This window comes from Artibeus jamaicensis, unplaced genomic scaffold (genome assembly GCF_021234435.1).
Source record: "Artibeus jamaicensis isolate MK-2021 breed Jamaican fruit bat unplaced genomic scaffold, CSHL_Jam_final contig_466, whole genome shotgun sequence".
NCBI lineage: Eukaryota > Metazoa > Chordata > Mammalia > Chiroptera > Phyllostomidae > Artibeus > Artibeus jamaicensis.
In genome coordinates, this window is record NW_026521844.1 from 12,075,098 (window position 1) to 12,092,840 (window position 17,743).

A 17,743-nucleotide genomic window follows, 5' to 3' on the forward strand; every position below is an offset into this window, starting at 1 on the left:
AAGTGGTACACATAGACCTTAACGGAAACTCACCAGCAATCTCAGGGAAGCCTAGCACGTGACGCACAGCTGAGTCTCCAAGAACCAGATACTATGTTAAAGTGCTTGGAAAGGCAACGCTACACTAACACAGGCTCCCAAGCACCGCCCATTACAGGCACAACTCACAGGAAAAGCTGAGCTCAGTTGTTACAGAACTGGTATAGCGTGTGCCGCACCGGAGGGAGTGGTCACAGATAGGCCCTCTCTGTAGCAAGCTCTCTTGTATAGCTAGAATCTGAATAATGCAGCCATCCTTCCAAAAGCACCCAGTGATAGAATAATAATATTTCTCTCCTGTAGAATAATACTAAAAAACACTATTTTAAAGGAAGACATTTCACTTTCCTTGATACTATTTTACAGCTTCTCAAATTTTCAGGTGTGTCGATTTTACGGTAATCACAATTGCATGTTGCCCCCTAGTGCTCATCTGTATTATCGCACCCTGTTGTAACGGTAAGGTTGGAGTGGAGGAGGCAGGTCTGTCGGAGCCCCTCTATTTCCCAGAAGGGGAAAAATAAATGCATTGAATATGTGATAGAACTTTCAAAACTACTCAAATAGTCACTTAAATTACAAAGCATAAGCTATGGCTCTATTTTTCTATAACAATATAAAATTTGCTAACTTGTGTTCAGCATAATAATAGGTAATATTTAATGTACAATTACCATGAGTGAGGCACAATGCTAAGTGCATTGCATATATTAACACATTTAATCCTCACAACAATCCGAAGAGGGGAGAACTATTCATTGGTCTGAGCTTGTGCAGTGCCTCACAATTCAAAAGAGGGGATAGATATACAATGTTGCATCGAAACAAAGCAAAGGAGACTGCGCCCTGCAGACAGAGGAACAGTGAAATGAAGGACCACACTCCAGGTCAGTGCTCGCTGGTGTTGCCACATTAGTTGTTGTTGTATCTGGGTGAGGTGCTTTTAGGTTACCCGTAAAATTAAGCCTTTTTTTAAAACTTTTTTATTGAGATATAACTTACATATACAATTCACCCACTGGAAGGGTTCAATGGTTGTTAGTAGGTTCACAGAGATGTGTAACAACATCCCAACCAATTTGAGGTCATTTTTGTCATCCTGAAAGGAAACTGTGTGCCCATTAGCAGTGCCTCCTCGTCTCCCCAAAGTTCAATGGTCCTAGACGACCACTGACCCACTGTCTCCATAGACTTGCCTCCTCTGTCTCCATAGATTTACTCTACAGCTCATAAAAATGGAATCACACGGTACATGGTCCTTCACGACTGGCTTCTTTAACTCAGTGCCTTTTCAAGGTCCATCCACATGGTAGCATGCTTCATTTCTTTTTATTGCCAAATAATAGTTCATTGTATGAATATACCACATTTTAATTATCCATGTATCATCTTATGAACATTTGGGTATTTCCGCTATTTGACTTATGAATAGTGCTGACATGGACATTTATGTATAAGTTTTTGTGTGGACATATATTTTCATTTCTCTTGGGTATATTCCTAGGAGTGGAATTGCTGGGTCACGTGGTGATTCCATGATTAACATCAAGAACCTGCCAGGCTGTTTTCCGAAGTGGCTGCACCATTTTACATTCCCAACAGCAGTATATGAGTGTTCCAATTTGCCCACATTCTTCCCAACACATGTCTTAGTGAGTGTGACATAGTATCTCCTATGGTTCTGTTTTGTATGTATCTGGTGAGTAATGATGTTGAAGGTATAAAAGCACTTACTTTTGATACTGGTGACATAGGAGCTGCACAGCCCAAAGTAAAATAATCTAGTCTTACTTTTATTAACCATCTCTAGGCCACACTGGAAGAGCTGTCTTGGACCACACATTAAATACATTGTGACACATAATCACACAAAAAATCTTGTAACGTTTTCAGTAAATTCATGACTTTGTGTTGGGCTGCACGCAGCCCTGGAGCCTAAACATATCAGATAAAACAACAATAAACCACCAGAAGAGATGGAGTTGAAAGTTCTGAAGATGGCAAGTCATTACTCATTCATTTATTTGAGCCCCCGTTAGATGCAAAAGATTGTTCTTGGTTCTGGGAGAAAGGTGGACAGACACACAGGGGCAGTTTCTGCCCTCACAGAGCTTAATATTCTGTTAGGGGACACTGGTTAAGCAACTACTTACACAACAAAATAATTACTGTCATGAAAAACTGTGAAAGAGAAGTAGTGGAGGCTCTGAGGCCTACCACAGAGGGTCATGAGTGAGGGCCCAAGGAAGGCCTTGGAAGGGTGGTGCAGTACCAGAACAGGGGGCGGTGGCATGAAGTGGTGGGGGTGATGGGGATGGGGTGCTGAGCAGGTGTGAGGGACTGAGAGTTGGTGGGTGTGGCTGCAGTGTGGACACCCAGGAAAGGAGACTGGAGACACAAGCCAGGTGTTACAATTGGTGTTGGGGATTTTGACCTTTCCCCAAGAACAATAAGAAGCCATTGTTGAAAGGGGTTTAAATTTTAAAAGCTGGGTGATAGGATTGTATTGGCACTTTTAAATGATCACTCTGGCTGCAGTGTGAAGAATGCAGTGGGCAGAATGCAATTTGAAACTCAAGGGAAGGTAAGCAGACCTTCCAGGAAGCAATTTTAACTATGGCAGGCCAGAGGTAAAGGTAACCCAATTCTAGGGTTGGGAGAAATTTTGAGGAAACTTGGCGAATGATGCGATTGGGGGGTTAGGAAATGGAAGATGTCAAGGCTGACCCTGCAAATAGATAACAGCGGCATAAGCTTACTAATGGGAACCCCAGGGAAGGAACAAGTCGGGGACAGGGAACAGCGTGACTTCATTCCTGAGGACGTAAATTTGGGTCCAAACATCAGGTGGAGCGTGGAGTGGGCAGTTTGATGTACAAGTTGGGAACTCAGAGGCACACTCCAAGCTGGAGGCACACATGCGGGATGCCCAGGGTGCAGACGGCAAATGCAACACTGTGTGGACATGAGCTTATTTGTGGGGAAGCTATGGAACTAGAAGAGAAGGAAGCCCAGGGGCGAGGCATGAGTCACGACAATATTGGAAGGTCGCAGAGAAGAGAACTGGCCAGCCGAAGAAGCTGAGGAGAGAGTGAAGGGGTAAGATGAGAACTGGGAAGGTATTCAAGTCAAGAGACAAAAGAGTTTAGAGGACGGAGTGATCAGCGTGATTGGAAACTGCCAAGAGGCGTACAACACTGGACAACACTGTAACAACAGAGGGGTGACATCGGTGACCCTAGGGAAGGGGCTCTGAACAGGCCTGCCAAAGAGGCAACTCTGGCATGTGAGTTATTTTGAGCTGAAGGCACTTGAAACACCACAGGCTCACAAGAAACATTTACCTGTTCCTCAAAGAATTTAAGCTTGGGACCTTACCTGTGATAAGAATTATTACCAGAGATAACTTTTTCTGACTTTTCTGTAGGGCAAGGACATTACTGAACATCTGCTCTTCTCAACATCCTTGTGAGGCGCCTTACCTTTCTCATCCTTAGTGCAGAAAGCCACATGTACCTCATTTTAACTTTTTGTCTCTGATCCTCTTGTGCCTTTGGCTCTCTGACTCTTTCCTGTGTGTGGGGTCCCTGTACATGTACATGCAATTAAACTGGGTCATTTTCCCTTCCTAATCAGTGTCAGGTTTGGTTTGATTACTAGACCAGCCAGAAGAACCCAGAGAGGAAGAGAAAAGTTTCTTCCTCCCCCACATGTGGTTGAGGGGTAGGGGCCGAGGTCAGGCTGGAGCGAGGGGAAGTGAGGAGACAGACGCTGTGAGCAGGCAACCCCTTCAAGAACTGTGGAGGTAAAGGGCAAGGTCAGGGGCGGGGAGTAGCTGCAAGGTGTGTGGTCCAGGGGTGGTTGAGTGTAAGATGGCAAGATGAGGTGAGTTTAAACGTGGATGAGAAGGACCCTCCATACTGGCAGAGACAAGAGGATGAAGACACAAGGACCTATAAATCCAAGTGACAGAAAGCTTGGCTTCCAGGGTCAGACCACTTGAGTTCAACTCTTGCTCCTCGGCCTGCTACCCGCCTGGCTTTGGGTAGGATAACTGGCCTCCCTATGCCCCAGTTGCTTCTACTGTAAAATGAAGAAAAATGAGACTACTGTGAGGAGGGATAAGGAGATAATGTATGGAAGAGGCTGAGGCTTGGATAAAGCCATTTAACAATGCAGGATTCCTAACCCACACTGACCACCTTCACCCCCACCTGAGCCCTGCCCTTAGAGATTGCTCCCTTTTAATTCCTCACGGCAACTCCCAGACAATTCCAGACTCAAAGGGAGTGTTGGTGATGGTAAACTATCACCAACTACTCCCAAACTATCAAAACTACTATCTACTATCAAAACTTAACGACCAAGAGAATGTAAACATATGTTCACCAAAAGTCATAAGCTAAAAAGTTCACAGTAGCATGACTCACAATAGCCCCAAATTGGAAGCTACTCAAATACCCATGAAGAGAAAAAAATCAGTAAATAAACCGGAAAATGCAGAAACAAGAACACACAATCCACAACTACACAGGACAGCAAGCCCAAAGCAGCCAGACACCAAAGAGCACACGCTGTATGATTTCATTTTGATGAAAGACAAAAGCAGATGAAACTAATCAATACCATTAGCGATGGGGACAGGGATTCTTTCCCCTTGAAGGAGGGTAGTGGGTGGAAGGGAAGGAGGGTTGGACAAAGGGGCAGTTTCCCAGGAGGCTGCTTGTGTGTGCAGCTGACCCGTGAACAACATGGGCTTCAACTGTGTGCATCAACTTACATGAGAATTTTTTCAATAAATATTATAACTGTATTTTCTCTTCCTTATGGTTTTCTTAATAATATTTTGTTTTCTCTAGTTTATTATAAGAATACAGTATATAATACGTATAAAATACAAAGTGTTAAAACGATGGTTTATGTTATCAGTAAGGCTTCTGGTCCACAGTAGGCTATCAGTAGTTAAGTTTCGGGAAGTCGAAAGTTATATGCCGATTTTTATCTGTGGGGAAGGGGGGCTCAGCAACCCCTAACCCCCACTTTGTTCAAAGTTAACCATACTTTGATTTTTAAAAAAAATTCAGTAGAGAACATATTGGGAAAAATACTGCTTCATACTTCCCACAGCCATCTCTCAAAGTTCCTTTATCAGGTCAGCAAAGTGTATACATACATTCTGAAATGCAAAGCAGCAACAGGTTCTTGCACTTTTCCTACACAGGTAATAACCCCAGACTCTATCAAAGGTATTTAAGAGGCACCATCTCTCAGATGAAAGACTGTTGTTTCTTCTTATAGGATTTGAGGTCTTCTATTTACTCAAGATCTTCTGGATGCATAGCTTTTAAAAAAAAAAATCATCTTCCACCTCATCCCAGGTGTCCAGATACCCTCAGCCCAGGGAGGGGTTGCTCTGTGAGTCCAGGTTGTACCTCTTACTTATGGGAAACAGCATCTAATGCTGAGCAGCGGCGCTGCCCCTTTCTACAACACGCTTGCCCAGAAAACTGGTGGAGTTTCAACGAACAGTTACTTCTCGTCTGATATCTAAATCCCTGAATGCTTCAAGGTTGGGTGGCCGCCATCACAGTCCAAACTGACCTTCTCTTTCCTGGGTCTCTTGACCTTATTTCTCTCTCGAGTCAGAATCTTTGCCTGGATTTCTGACAGAATGGTTGCATGACCTAGTTCTGAACCTAACATCAAGGCATTTACCATTTGCTTTGAAACTGTACCTTCAGTTCGTTTCCACCATGGATTCCCTGTGGTCGGCACTGGGTGAGCTGCACCCCGCCTGGGACCTCCTCCAAGTCCCAGGGGCCTCCTCCCTGGGCCTTGCTCTGTCCCTGCCTGTCGCACATTTCTTGTTCTCTTCATACCTACACTCCTGCCTGTTTTCCCAGTTATGACCCCTAATGTCCGGCTCAGGCCAACTGTGACGCTGCACAGTTCAAGATCGCCCTCTCTCTTTTCTCCACCTGCCCACTAAATGCCCCTTGGAATTGGAAGTAAAACAACCCAAGGTCAACTAAGTTGTAGATATCAATAATGACAACAGAGGTCTATAAATAGATTCCATCCAAACTGATAATTTGAAATAATTCTTTTCAAATCGATCTGTCCTTATTTTCAATTTGATTCTATAAATTAGCATATGGAAATGCAGTAACCTCACTTAGTGAATTCAATGTCTTTCCTAACTTTTTTAAATGGAGAGAAAGCAACTAAATATATCACACTCCTTTTGCCCTGAAAAACCAAGACCTACATTCATAAAATTCTCATTAAAATATAAATTAAAAATCTATAAAAATAATAGAAATCTGCTTATCAGAGGTACTTCAACTGAAGAGCTCTAAACAGCCTTGCAGAGCACTCCACAGGAATTAGCAGGGAAGGAGGAGCCGGGCATTAGAAAATCAAAAGTAAAGTGGTTATGCTCACCTGTGTTAAGGAGTTTGTCTAGTCTAATTATTTCCTCAGCAACACAATGGTGAAGGACTCCAGAACTTCACTACTAGGCTCTATTATTATTATTATTATTATTATTATTATTATTATTATTATTCACACCTCTCTTTACCCCTCTTTATCAACTCTTAGAAACAAAGCCGATCCAAGTTAGTGGGCACAGACAGAGTGGAGTCCCTGAACAGTGGCATCATGCAGGAAATTGTCAGAAAAAAATTTCAGAACCTCCTCAGACCCACAGAATCAAAATTCTGTGGGGTGAGGCCCAGTGACAAATAGTTTAACAAGCCTTCTGAGTCCTGGGTCCTGGGGCCTGTCTGAGGCACCTATGACAGGAACAGGAGAGGCTGAGAGATGCACGTTTATGAACCCAAGTTAGGGGCTCAGCAACCAGCGAGCGAACTATTCTCTCTGGAAAGCCCAGGGCGACAGCCTCTGCAGGGAAATTAAGGACCGAAGTGACTAACTGGGAAAAGAAAATGATTGTGACTATTTTCACACCAAGTTTATGGACTTTATATTAAGTATACATATTTTAGTTAACATTTAATTATTAAAACTTGTTCTGTGTTTACTTAACAAAATTCACCAGCTATATACATATAGTTTGTACACTTTCTTATGTGTATCTACAATGAAGAGATTGCATTTTTTAAAATTGCCCCAAGTTGATAACAACAGTCCAAGAACATGGAGTTTCCGTGGTGCTGTGCAAATAGCTTTGCTGTGGGAACTAGGTGACTTTGGAGTTCTAGTCCTCACGCTGCCACTAACTAGTTCTGGACCGAGAGAAACCAACAAGCATCTCTGAGCCAGTGCTTCAATGATGAAGTGAAAGGTCATAGTAAATTTTACGTAACACCTATTTACTTCTGTGTGGTCCATCTACTTTTATGAAGTCACTACGGGGCCCTCAGGGCACACTGGAGGACAGACAGGTACCTTTTCTGCCATGATGGGACTTCACAACCTAGTAAGTTCACACAGACAAATAATAAGCAGAAGCCGCCTGTGACCTGTGCTGTCTCTGTAAAGAGGAGCGTAAGGGCCATGGGAGTGCTGGGGGCACCTCCTGGAAATCAAGAAGGATGAACGGGCGTCAGCCAGGAGAGGCACAGGGGAAGAGCACGTTGGTAGTAGGGACGGCATGCCGCAAGTCCTCACCGGAGTGCTGGCATGGCACATTGAAGGAATGCCGTTCAGCAGGACCTGAACGCAGAAGTGGGTAAGAGTATCACCAGTCATACCTGGAGAAGTATGGGCCAGCAGCTCATTAAATCAGCTTACACCTGAACCCCACCTGGCCTGTTCACCAATAGAAATCATGAATGGGGCAGACAAACATGGAAACACCAGTAGGCTCCTGAAACACACTTAAGGGCCTGTCCTATATTGACGGGCCATATACCTACTCTCCTTATTAAACCCATACTGGAAAATAAATCAAGATATTTTTACTTTGATGTTATTTTTTTTAAATATTTTTATTGATTATGCTATTATAGTTGCCCTTTTTTCCTCACTTTATTCTTCTCCACCCTGCACACCCCCTCCCACCCATATTCCCCTCCTTTAGTTCATGTCCATGGGTCATACATATAAGTTCTTAGGCTTCTACATTTCCTATACATTTCTTAATCCCCCCTGTCTATTTTCTACATACCATTTATGCTACTTATTCTCTGTACCTTTCCCTGCCTCTCCCCCTTTCAGTCCCCCCACCAATGACCCTCCACGTGATCTCCATTTCTGTGATTCTGTTCCTGTTCTAGTTGTTTACTTAGTTTGTTTTGTCCCTTTTTTTAGTTTTAGTTGTTAATAGCTATGAGTTTGTTGTCATTTTACTGTTCATATTTTTTATCTTTTTCTTAGATAAGTCCCTTTAACATTTCATATAATAAGGGCTGGGTGATAATGAACTCCTTTAACTTGACCTTATCTGGGAAGCACTTTATCTGCCCTTCCATTCTAAATGAAAGCTTTGCTGGATAGAGCAATCTTGGATGTAGGTCCTTGCCTTTCATGAATTGGAAAACTTTCCAGCCCCTTCTTAAAGCAAGAGTTTTTGACCCCATGGAAAGCTGTTTTGCATGTCCAAGGCCTGGTGTATTATCAATACTTCCTTGAGTCGAAGGATACAATAAAATCCAGAAAATAGAGTAAAGAGGAAGCTAGTGCCAACTCCCCGCCTCATAGATATTGTGCTGTACACTTTACCCACACACAGCATTCATACGGGGCCAGCTATCATTTTCGAAGTTGCTTATTTGCTAAAAACTGCGGGGACAATAGAGAGTTAACAAGCACAGGAGAGTCCAGTTCAGATAACAGTTCACAATCAAGCTGCCACTTCCTCTGCAGCCTATAAAAACACTTGGGCCCACGCTGGTGTGGCTCAGTGGTTGGAGCCACACCAGCCAGGTGTAGAGCGTCACTCAGGTTGGAGCGTCACTCAGTAACTGAAAGGTTGCAGGTTCGAGTCCTGGTCAGGGCACATACCTAAACTGCAGGTTCATCGCCAGTCCAGACATGTACAATCCCCAGTCCCAGCTCGGACGCCCAGTCTGAATGTGTACGGAGGCAACTGATCAATGCTCCTTTCTCACATCAACATTTCTCTCGCTTTCCTTCTCCCCATTCCGCTCTCTCTCCAAAAGAGCAAATGAAAATGTCCTCAGGTGAGGATAAAAATAAACAATAAAAAATTTTTAAATAAAAACACTTGGGTATTTATATCTATTTCTATTAAATCTCTCTTTTCTTAATCTTCTCGACTTTTTTTTTTAATCACTAACAAGATTTGAAAGAAGATCTACATGGCTATCTCAATTCACAAACTTCATTACATTCTAATTGTAAGATAATAATGGACAGTTAAAAGTATAAATAGATAATGTAATATTTATAATGTTCCAGGAGGTGTTCTAAGCCATTATATATAACTCATTGAACCCTCATGACCAGCCTATAAAGCAGATACAAAGAATATTAGTTCTTTGTACCACTTCAAAGAAGTGACTGTTAGGCCACTTCGCAGGCTCGTCAGGAGGAGTATTTTCCCATAGTACAAATGTAGAGAATGAGGCACAGAGAAGCTGGGTATCTTAGCTAAGTCACACGGCTGTTCAATTTGGAAGCCAGGGTTTAACCCCAGTAGTCTTGCTCCTCCTCGAATCCATGCCCTTAACAATTTTACTCTTGTCCTTGTCAATAATACCACCTGCTAAGTTTTCTCCTTAAGCAACAAAGAGTACTCTGGGAAGACTATAACTAAATTTGAGGAGAGGAATCAGGGGAGATCACAAGGGGGAAGGCAGACTTGAGCAGAACAGGTTGTGTCCACCATGAAAATTCCCTGTTCATCTCCTGCTGCTGGGGTGGGAGTAGGGAGTGGGGAAAGCAAAACTAATACCTCGAGCTACAGCTCTCTGAATCCTCCACCACATGCCCCAAACATGTGGCCATGTTTCCCAACGTAACTCCCAGCCAATGACAGCACAGCAGGGAGATGAGGATAGGTGCATTCCTGAAAGACGCACTCCCCTGACAGGCAACTGGCTCAGGGTCTCCCTTGGCCATATCCCCAAACTTACATAGAACTGTACTGCTTGCTTACACTCTTCCCACTAGACTTCCTTCCCTTGTTCCTTCTTTCTCCTCTCCCTCTCCCTCTCCCTCTCCTCTCCTCTCCCTCTCCCTCTCCCTCTCCTCTCCTCTCCTCTCCTCTCCCTCTCCCCCTCTCCTCTCCTCTCCCTCTCCTCTCCTCTCCTCTCCTCTCCTCTCCTCTCCTCTCCTCTCCTCCCTCTCCTCTCCCTCCTCCCTCTCCTCCCTCCCCTCCCCTCCCCTCCCCTCCCTCCCCTCCCCTCCCCTCCCCTCCCCCCCCCCTCCCCCCTCTCCTTTCTTTCCTCTTTCTTCCTTCCTCCCTCCCTTCCTCCCCTCCTTCCTCCCTCCCTTCCCCCTCCCTTCCTTCCTTCCTTCCTTCCTTCCTCCCTCCCTTCCCCCTTCCTTCCTTCCTTCCTTCCTTCCTTCCTTCCTTCCTTCCTTCCTTCCTTCCTTCCTTCCTTCCTTCCTTCCTCCCTTCCTTCCTCCCTCTCTTCTCTCCTCCACAGACCTCAGACCTGCAATGCAATTTCAAGAGCACGGCTACAGGTGTTTCCCCCATCTTGGCATTTACTTTTTGGAGAACCCAAGCTAGCAAAGATTTTAAAGGATGGACAGACATCTGCCCAGTCATTGAAAACATTCTTACAAACATCAATAACTCAGTCACCAAGGATCAGTAGTCTTTTCTTGGGCCTTGGCCACCATTCCTATTTCAATGGCTCACTTGAAACCCTGGCTCCTTTGCTTTCCTCATAGTGGGTGTTATGAATGGTATGCCCCCAAATCCAAATGTAGAAGCCCTAATCCTAAGGGTGGTTGTTTTCAGAGATGGGGCCTCTAAGGAAGTAATTAAGGTGAAATGAGGTTATAAGGGTGGAGCCCTAATTAGAAAGGATTAGTGTATTTATTTTCTCTCCCTCCCTACCTCTCTCCCTCTCCTCCCTTTTCCCCTCCCCCTCCTTCTCCCTCCTCTCCACCCCCCCCTACCATGCTCACAATTGGAAAAAAAAAAACAAAACCTGCCAGTTGAAGACACAATGAGAAGGTGGCCATCTGCAAGCCAGGAAGAGGGGCTCACCAGAAAGTAAATACGCTGGCATCTTGATCATGGACTTCCAGCATCCACTACAGTGAGAAAATAAACTTCTGTTATTTAAGCCACCTGGTCTGTGGTATTTTGTTAAAGCAGCCATAGCTGACTTATACAGTGGGTTAGCTGGGTCCTTCACCTGTCCTTTATATCCTTTATATCCTTAGTTATGGGAGATCTGTTCAGCTAGACTTCAGGTGGTTCTCAAAGATGGTTGTATTTAGTTGTGATTCTGATGTGATCATGGGAAGAGGTGAGTACAGCATTTACTTACTCTGCCATCTTGACTGAAAGCAATATTGAATATCCTTTTGATAATTCTCTAGTTAAATGCAAAAATAATTTAATAAACTGAGGTATAGCTACTTGATGTGATATAAAAATTAATGAGAATGTTTATGTCATGCTAAATTTTTAAAAGCATGATACAAAATTGTACATACAAGACATAAATATCCAGGCATACCTTGTTTTTTGTGCTTTGCATTATTGCATTTCACACTGTCAGTCATAGGCAGTCATTTAACATTCATTGATATCCACAAAAATCTTAGGGATATGTACTATTATTTCCATTTATACTGTCAACCAAAGAAGAGATTCTGGCTGTAATAAAGAACTAAATGCATTTATTCGAGCAAAGGATTACAATCCAACAGATACAGATTCAGGTAGAAACCTAAACTGTGCACTGGAGAGAACAAAGAAAGGCACAGTTTAAAAACATAAAAACCACAAAGTATAATTCTTTCATGCAAATGAAGAATTGCTGGTTAGGTTAATAGGGATTGGTTAATCCCAACATGCAAACAAGGAGGGGTAGAAACTACAAGGAGAAGGTCAAGTCCACAGGTGTCCATACAGCAGTTGTTTCAGGGTGTTTATAGCAAGTTTGATGGGGGAACTCAAGAGTTGCAAACTTCTAGTTTTAGGTAATAGTTAATAAGTCTAGTAGTTAAAGCATGTAAAAAGCCATTGTTTCAAAAACTGACGGCATGGCCTACCCTGACTCCAGGAGACCACAAAGCAATTCGACTTTTGTGCTCCAGCAGAGACCATAAGCAATCGAGGTGGTATCTGAGCCATTGTGTTCCAGGGAGAGACATCCCTCTTCCCAGGACACATATAAAGAAAATCACCCAAAACATAGGACACAGGACACAGGTAAAGAATCACAGGTCGGTGGATGAAAGGATGTTAAGGAAATTGCTGAACTTCAGCTTTTATTTGATTAACCTCTTCCTGAATTCCAAATCCTTTACCTACGCCTTTTTTCCTCCTTATGAAAAAGGCTGGCTTGAAAGGAAATGCAAGATGGTCTCTTAGAGTCCATAACCTGTCATCTTCTCAGATCGCTGGCCATCTGAGTGCTTGTAAAGATTTGAACCTCTCTCTATTTATTGGGTCTCGTGGTGACAGGCAGCTTGAACACTGGCTTTTCCAGGTTCAAGTTTAGCGACAGGTGTAGTAACTTAATAGCAGAGCAGAACTGAGGCATAAGATCTGCAGAGGCCCCACTTCCCTAACAGCCATTTGACTCTTAAGTATTCTCTTACCAACGTTTATTTCAGTTTTTTTCCTAATATCAATACCCAGGGAAACTGAGGCTGAAAGAGGCTGAACTGAGGCTTTGCATGATTCAATAGAGATCATACAAAGGTACTTGTAGGCCTAATGCTAGTTAATTAATGTAAGGGTCAGTAAGGCCGTTTTCACAACACCCAGATGTCCTTTGCCATGTAGAATCTTTTGTTTGCTTCCTTTATCTTTGCAATGACATCAAACCTCAGAAACAAAATCCCTCTCACCAGACACATTTCTGTCTTGAAAAGCTTTTAAAAGAAAGCTGAACTCTACAGTGAAAGTGTCTGCTCCAACCTGGGTAGTAGATAAACAGGTGTACATTATATCTGCATACCTATTTGTGTGTACTGAAATATCTTACAAACATTTTAATAAGTACTATGAACTGAAAACAAAGCCCCCAAAAGACACAGGTGCCCAGATGTCTCAAGCTTTTTCCACCTCCTGGATGAACGGATAGAACCAGCAATACAGAAGACCCCAGTCTCGCTAAGCAAGATAATATGTAAGGAAATGTTTTAAAAGTTCAAATCAGTCCTGGCTGGTGTAGCTCAGTGGATTGAGCATAGGCTATAAACCAAAAGGTTGCCAGTTTGATTCCCAGTCAGGGCACATGCCCGGGTTGTGGGCCAGGTCCCCAGTGGAGGCTATGGTGACAGGCAACCATGCATTGGTGTGTTTCTCCCTTTTGCTCTCACCTCCCCTCTCTCTAAAAAAATAAAATAAAATAAGATATTTTAAAAATAAAAATAAAAATTCAAAGTAGGACCTAAGGGCTGGTGGTTGTCTACACACACACATACACACACACTCACACTCCAGCATACGCAATAACAAGTGCCCTTATGGGGTCCATTGCTGGTAGCCACGACCCCTACCCCCTCGAAAAATAAAAGTAAAAAGACTTGCTCCAAAGAAGCTAATAGAGGAAAGGAAGATCATCTGGCAGAAGCCTGCTGGGGGTGGGGGGAGGCGGTCGAGGGGCACTCTGAGACTACGAAGAGCAGTTGTAAAAGACTTCTGCAGTGGCCCCAGCTCACCTTAGCAGCTCCTGGCCTGACTGCCGCTCTCTAGGCACTGCCGTGCCAACTAGCTAAGGGTGTTCTGTGGCTTTAAATCCCCGAAGTTCTGCCCCACTGCAGGCAGTTGCCCGGGGAGACAGACACACAACAGGGCTCGTGCCCCAGGCCTGGATCCTTCCCTGGGGCCACCACCTCTGTGCAAGGCTAGCTGCAATCCCGCTTCCCGTGGGCAATGGCAGGTTGGCACTCGCGTAGATTCAGGAAGCCGGAGAAGGAGGAGGACCAGGAGGAGGAGGAGGAAGAAGAAGAGGTGGAGATAGGAGTGGAGAAGGAAGTGGAGAAGGCAGATGCAGAGGAGGAGAAGGCGGCAGAGGAGGAGAATGGGGTAGAGGACCATGAGACGTTTGGCAACGAATACTTCTGGAAAATTATGAACATCGGTGACAATAATGACGACGACCTGAAGGCCTTTCGCCCTCGATTCACCAGCATCTCAAGCCCCAGCCTGACCCCGACACCTACGTCCAGCGAGCCTGAGACGACCTCCTGTGAAGCTGAGACGACCAGTGAGCCTAAGACGACCAGTGAGCGTGAGACGACCAGTGAGCCTGAGACAACACTCAGCCAGACGTCCAGAACGCGCAGCAGCATCTGGTCCTCCAGCGTCTCCCCCCAGAAAAGTACTGCCCCTGCGCGCCCTTTCCTGGAAGGCTTCCCTGGCCCTAGGGGGCAGCAGACCCAAAGATTCCAGGGCCTTCCTCCACCTGGGTGTCCTTAGGAAATACAGACCCACTGCACACACACACTCCAGTCTACCTCAGTCCCTTCTGTCAAAGGCACTAAAATCTTGGCTGAGCGGAACTTATACAATATAGGTATAGGTGAACGCCTCTTACAATTGGCAATTCAGGCAGAGCCGTAGGTGGTGCTACTTTTGCGTGCATACACAGTGATAGCATCATCTCTCACTCTGGATTTCTCCCTCTCTCTCTCTCTCTCTCTCTCTCTCTCTCACACACACACACACACACACACACACACACACACACACACACACACAAGGCACTACTCCTTCTTGGAGAAGGAGTAGTGCCTTAAGGGTGCTGTATTACTAAAAAAACAGTCCTGCAAAAAACAACTTACCTTTGTGTTTAACTTCATGTACTGAAACCACTCCAGTCACTTCCTTTAAGACATTTTGGTCTGGATGACTCTTCATTGTGGCAAGATGAGGGGACAGGACTGTCCTCTGCATTATAGGATGCTTAGCAACGTCCCTGGCCTCTAGTCCTGGCTATGCCATTAGCCCTTACCCCTCTGCGTGACAATCAAAAATGTCTACGGATGGTTACCAAGTACTTCCTGGAGGGCAATATTGTCTTTCTGAGAACTACTGATATAGAAGGAATGGCTGAAATTTTAAATGTTTCATTCAACAGGTTTTCCTAAAATATTCCAGACGTTTAGGAGAGACATGTCTGAAACAAGTTTAAATAGGTAAGAGAATGCTTTCAGTTTTCACGTTATTTTTGAAATTGATTATATTTAATTTTTGAGTAAACCTGTCGGAAAGTGGAGTAAAAATCATCCAAGGCATTTACAACTAATTTATTCAAAAAAGTTTTTTTTTAATCTACACCATTAGACACTTAGAGGAGATAGAGACAAGGTCCCTGCCCATCTCTAACTTATCACCTACCTATAAAGATGGCATATGTACTTCTTAATATCTTGAAATAATAAGTGTATGCCATGTGTAAATACTATCAACATTCAAGACATAAGTCTCTATTGGCTAAATTTGACAGTGATCAGGGACACTGTGGAGGGGAGTGAAAATTATGATCTTTTTCTTGTTGTTGCTATTAGCCTTCAAGTACCTTATAATAAGAAACCAGAAAAACACCTTTTAGAATATCTTTATAAATCTTCCCTCAAAATCTCACACCAAATCTGAGTCTACAATCTTGAATTACTGTTCACCTAAATTTTGCCTTTACAAGCAACTTTTAAATTTTTAAGCATAAGGGGAATTGTTCTGTTCCACTTAAATGTTTCTATTTATCAGACTTCTGGCCAAGATGGAGGTATAAGTAGACACACTGTGCCTCCTCACAGAAACAAAATAAGAACAACAAAGATTTAGAAATAGCCCTGGCTGGTGTAGCTCAGTGGATTGAGCATGGGCCCCTGAAGCAAAGGGTCACTGGTTCGATTCCCAGTAAGGGCACATGCCTGGGTTGCAGGCCAGGTCCCCAGTGGGAGACACATAGCGGCAACTACACATTGATGTTTCCCAGTCTTTCTCCTTCCCTTCCCCTCTTTCTAAAAATAAATAAGTAAAATACTTTTTTAAATTTAGAAACAAAATAACAGCCAGTGCTGACAGAAAATTGAACTGTATGGAAGCCTGAAAACCAAGGAGTGAAAGTAGACACATTCATCCAGACCAGTAGGAGGGGCAGAGCTGGGTGGAGAGGGGTCATGGCAAAAAAAGCGGTGGCTGGTGGACCCCTGGTGCACAAAGCAGCAGCTGGCAGACCCTGGGCGTGCAAGGTGGCAGCAGGCATACCCAGCAAGGCTGCAGACTGTGGAGGGGCTTGGCACACAAGGTGGCTTGTGGAACCTGAAGGTCCCACATTCATGTGCAGATAAACCAGATGAAACTGGGGAGTGAGACAGACCACACAACCCAGGGTCCCAGCACTGGGGAATAAAGCCTCAAAACACCCATTGAAAATACCCATGGGGGTTGAGGTGCTGGGAGAGACTCCCAGCCTCACAGGAAAGTTTGCCGAAGAGACCCACAGGGTCCTAGAATGCACACAAGCCCACCCACATGGGAATCAGCACCAGAAGAGCCCAGTTTGCTTAGGGGAAGCTGCAGAAATTACTGAAATCCAGCAGAGAGCGGAGCAAGGGCCATTCTTCCCTCTCGGACCTCTGCCCCACAGACAGCGTCACAAAGCAGCAACGTGGGTTGCCCCACCTGGGTGAACACCTAACGATCTACCCCTTATATGTTACAGGTACATCAAGACAAAAAAAGGGGGGGGGGCAAATGAAAGAACAGATCATAGCTCCAGAAAAAAATATAACTATAGATAGATAGTTGTAAAATACAACTATAGATAAAGTACAAAGAGGTAGCCAACCTATCAAATGCACAGTTCAAAACACTGGTAATCAGGATGCTCACAGAATTGGTTGAATATGATCACAAGTTAGATGAAAAAATGAAGGCTATGCTAAATGAAATAAAGGAAAATGTACAGGGAACCAACAGTGATGAGAAGGAAACTGGGACTCAAATCAATGGACTGGACCAGGAGGAAGAAAGAAATGTTCAATCAGAAAAAAAAAATGAAGAAACAAGAATTCAAAAAAAATGAGGAGAGGCTTAGGAACCTCCAGGACATCTTTAAACATTCCAACATCTGAATTATAGGAGTATCAGAAGGAGAAGAGGAAGACCAAGAAACTGAAAACTTATTTGAACAAATAATAAAGGAGGACTTCCCCAATCTGGCAAAGGAAGTCCAGGAAGCTCAGAGAGTCCCAAAGAAGGTGGACCCAAGGAGGAACACACCAAGGCACATCATCATTAAGTCACCCAAGATTAAAATGAAGGAGACAATCCTAGAAGCAGCAAGAGATAAGGGGACAGTCACCTACTAAGGAGTTCCCATCAGACTGTCAGCTGATTTCTCAAAAGAGACCTTACAGGCAAGAAGGGGCTGGAAAGAAGTATTCCAAGACATGAAAGGCAAGGACCTACATCCAAGATTGATCTATCCAGCAAAGTGTTCATTTAGAATGGAAGGACAGATAAAGTGCTTCTCAGATAAGATCAAATTCAAGTTCATCATCACCAAGCCCTTATTATATGAAATGTTAAAGGGACTTACCTAAGAAAAAGAAGATAAAAAAGATG

At 43.9% G+C, this 17,743-nt stretch overlaps 1 protein-coding gene across 1 annotated transcript in view; it reads left to right on the forward strand.

Moving 5' to 3' along the window:
* Nucleotides 1-17,743, forward strand: part of ERICH6 (glutamate rich 6) — a 51,359-nt gene that overhangs the window by 984 nt on the left and 32,632 nt on the right. Inside the window, 2 exon segments of the mRNA XM_037136149.2 lie at nucleotides 14,049-14,411; nucleotides 15,249-15,306. Coding sequence (XP_036992044.2) covers nucleotides 14,049-14,411; nucleotides 15,249-15,306 — 421 coding nt within the window.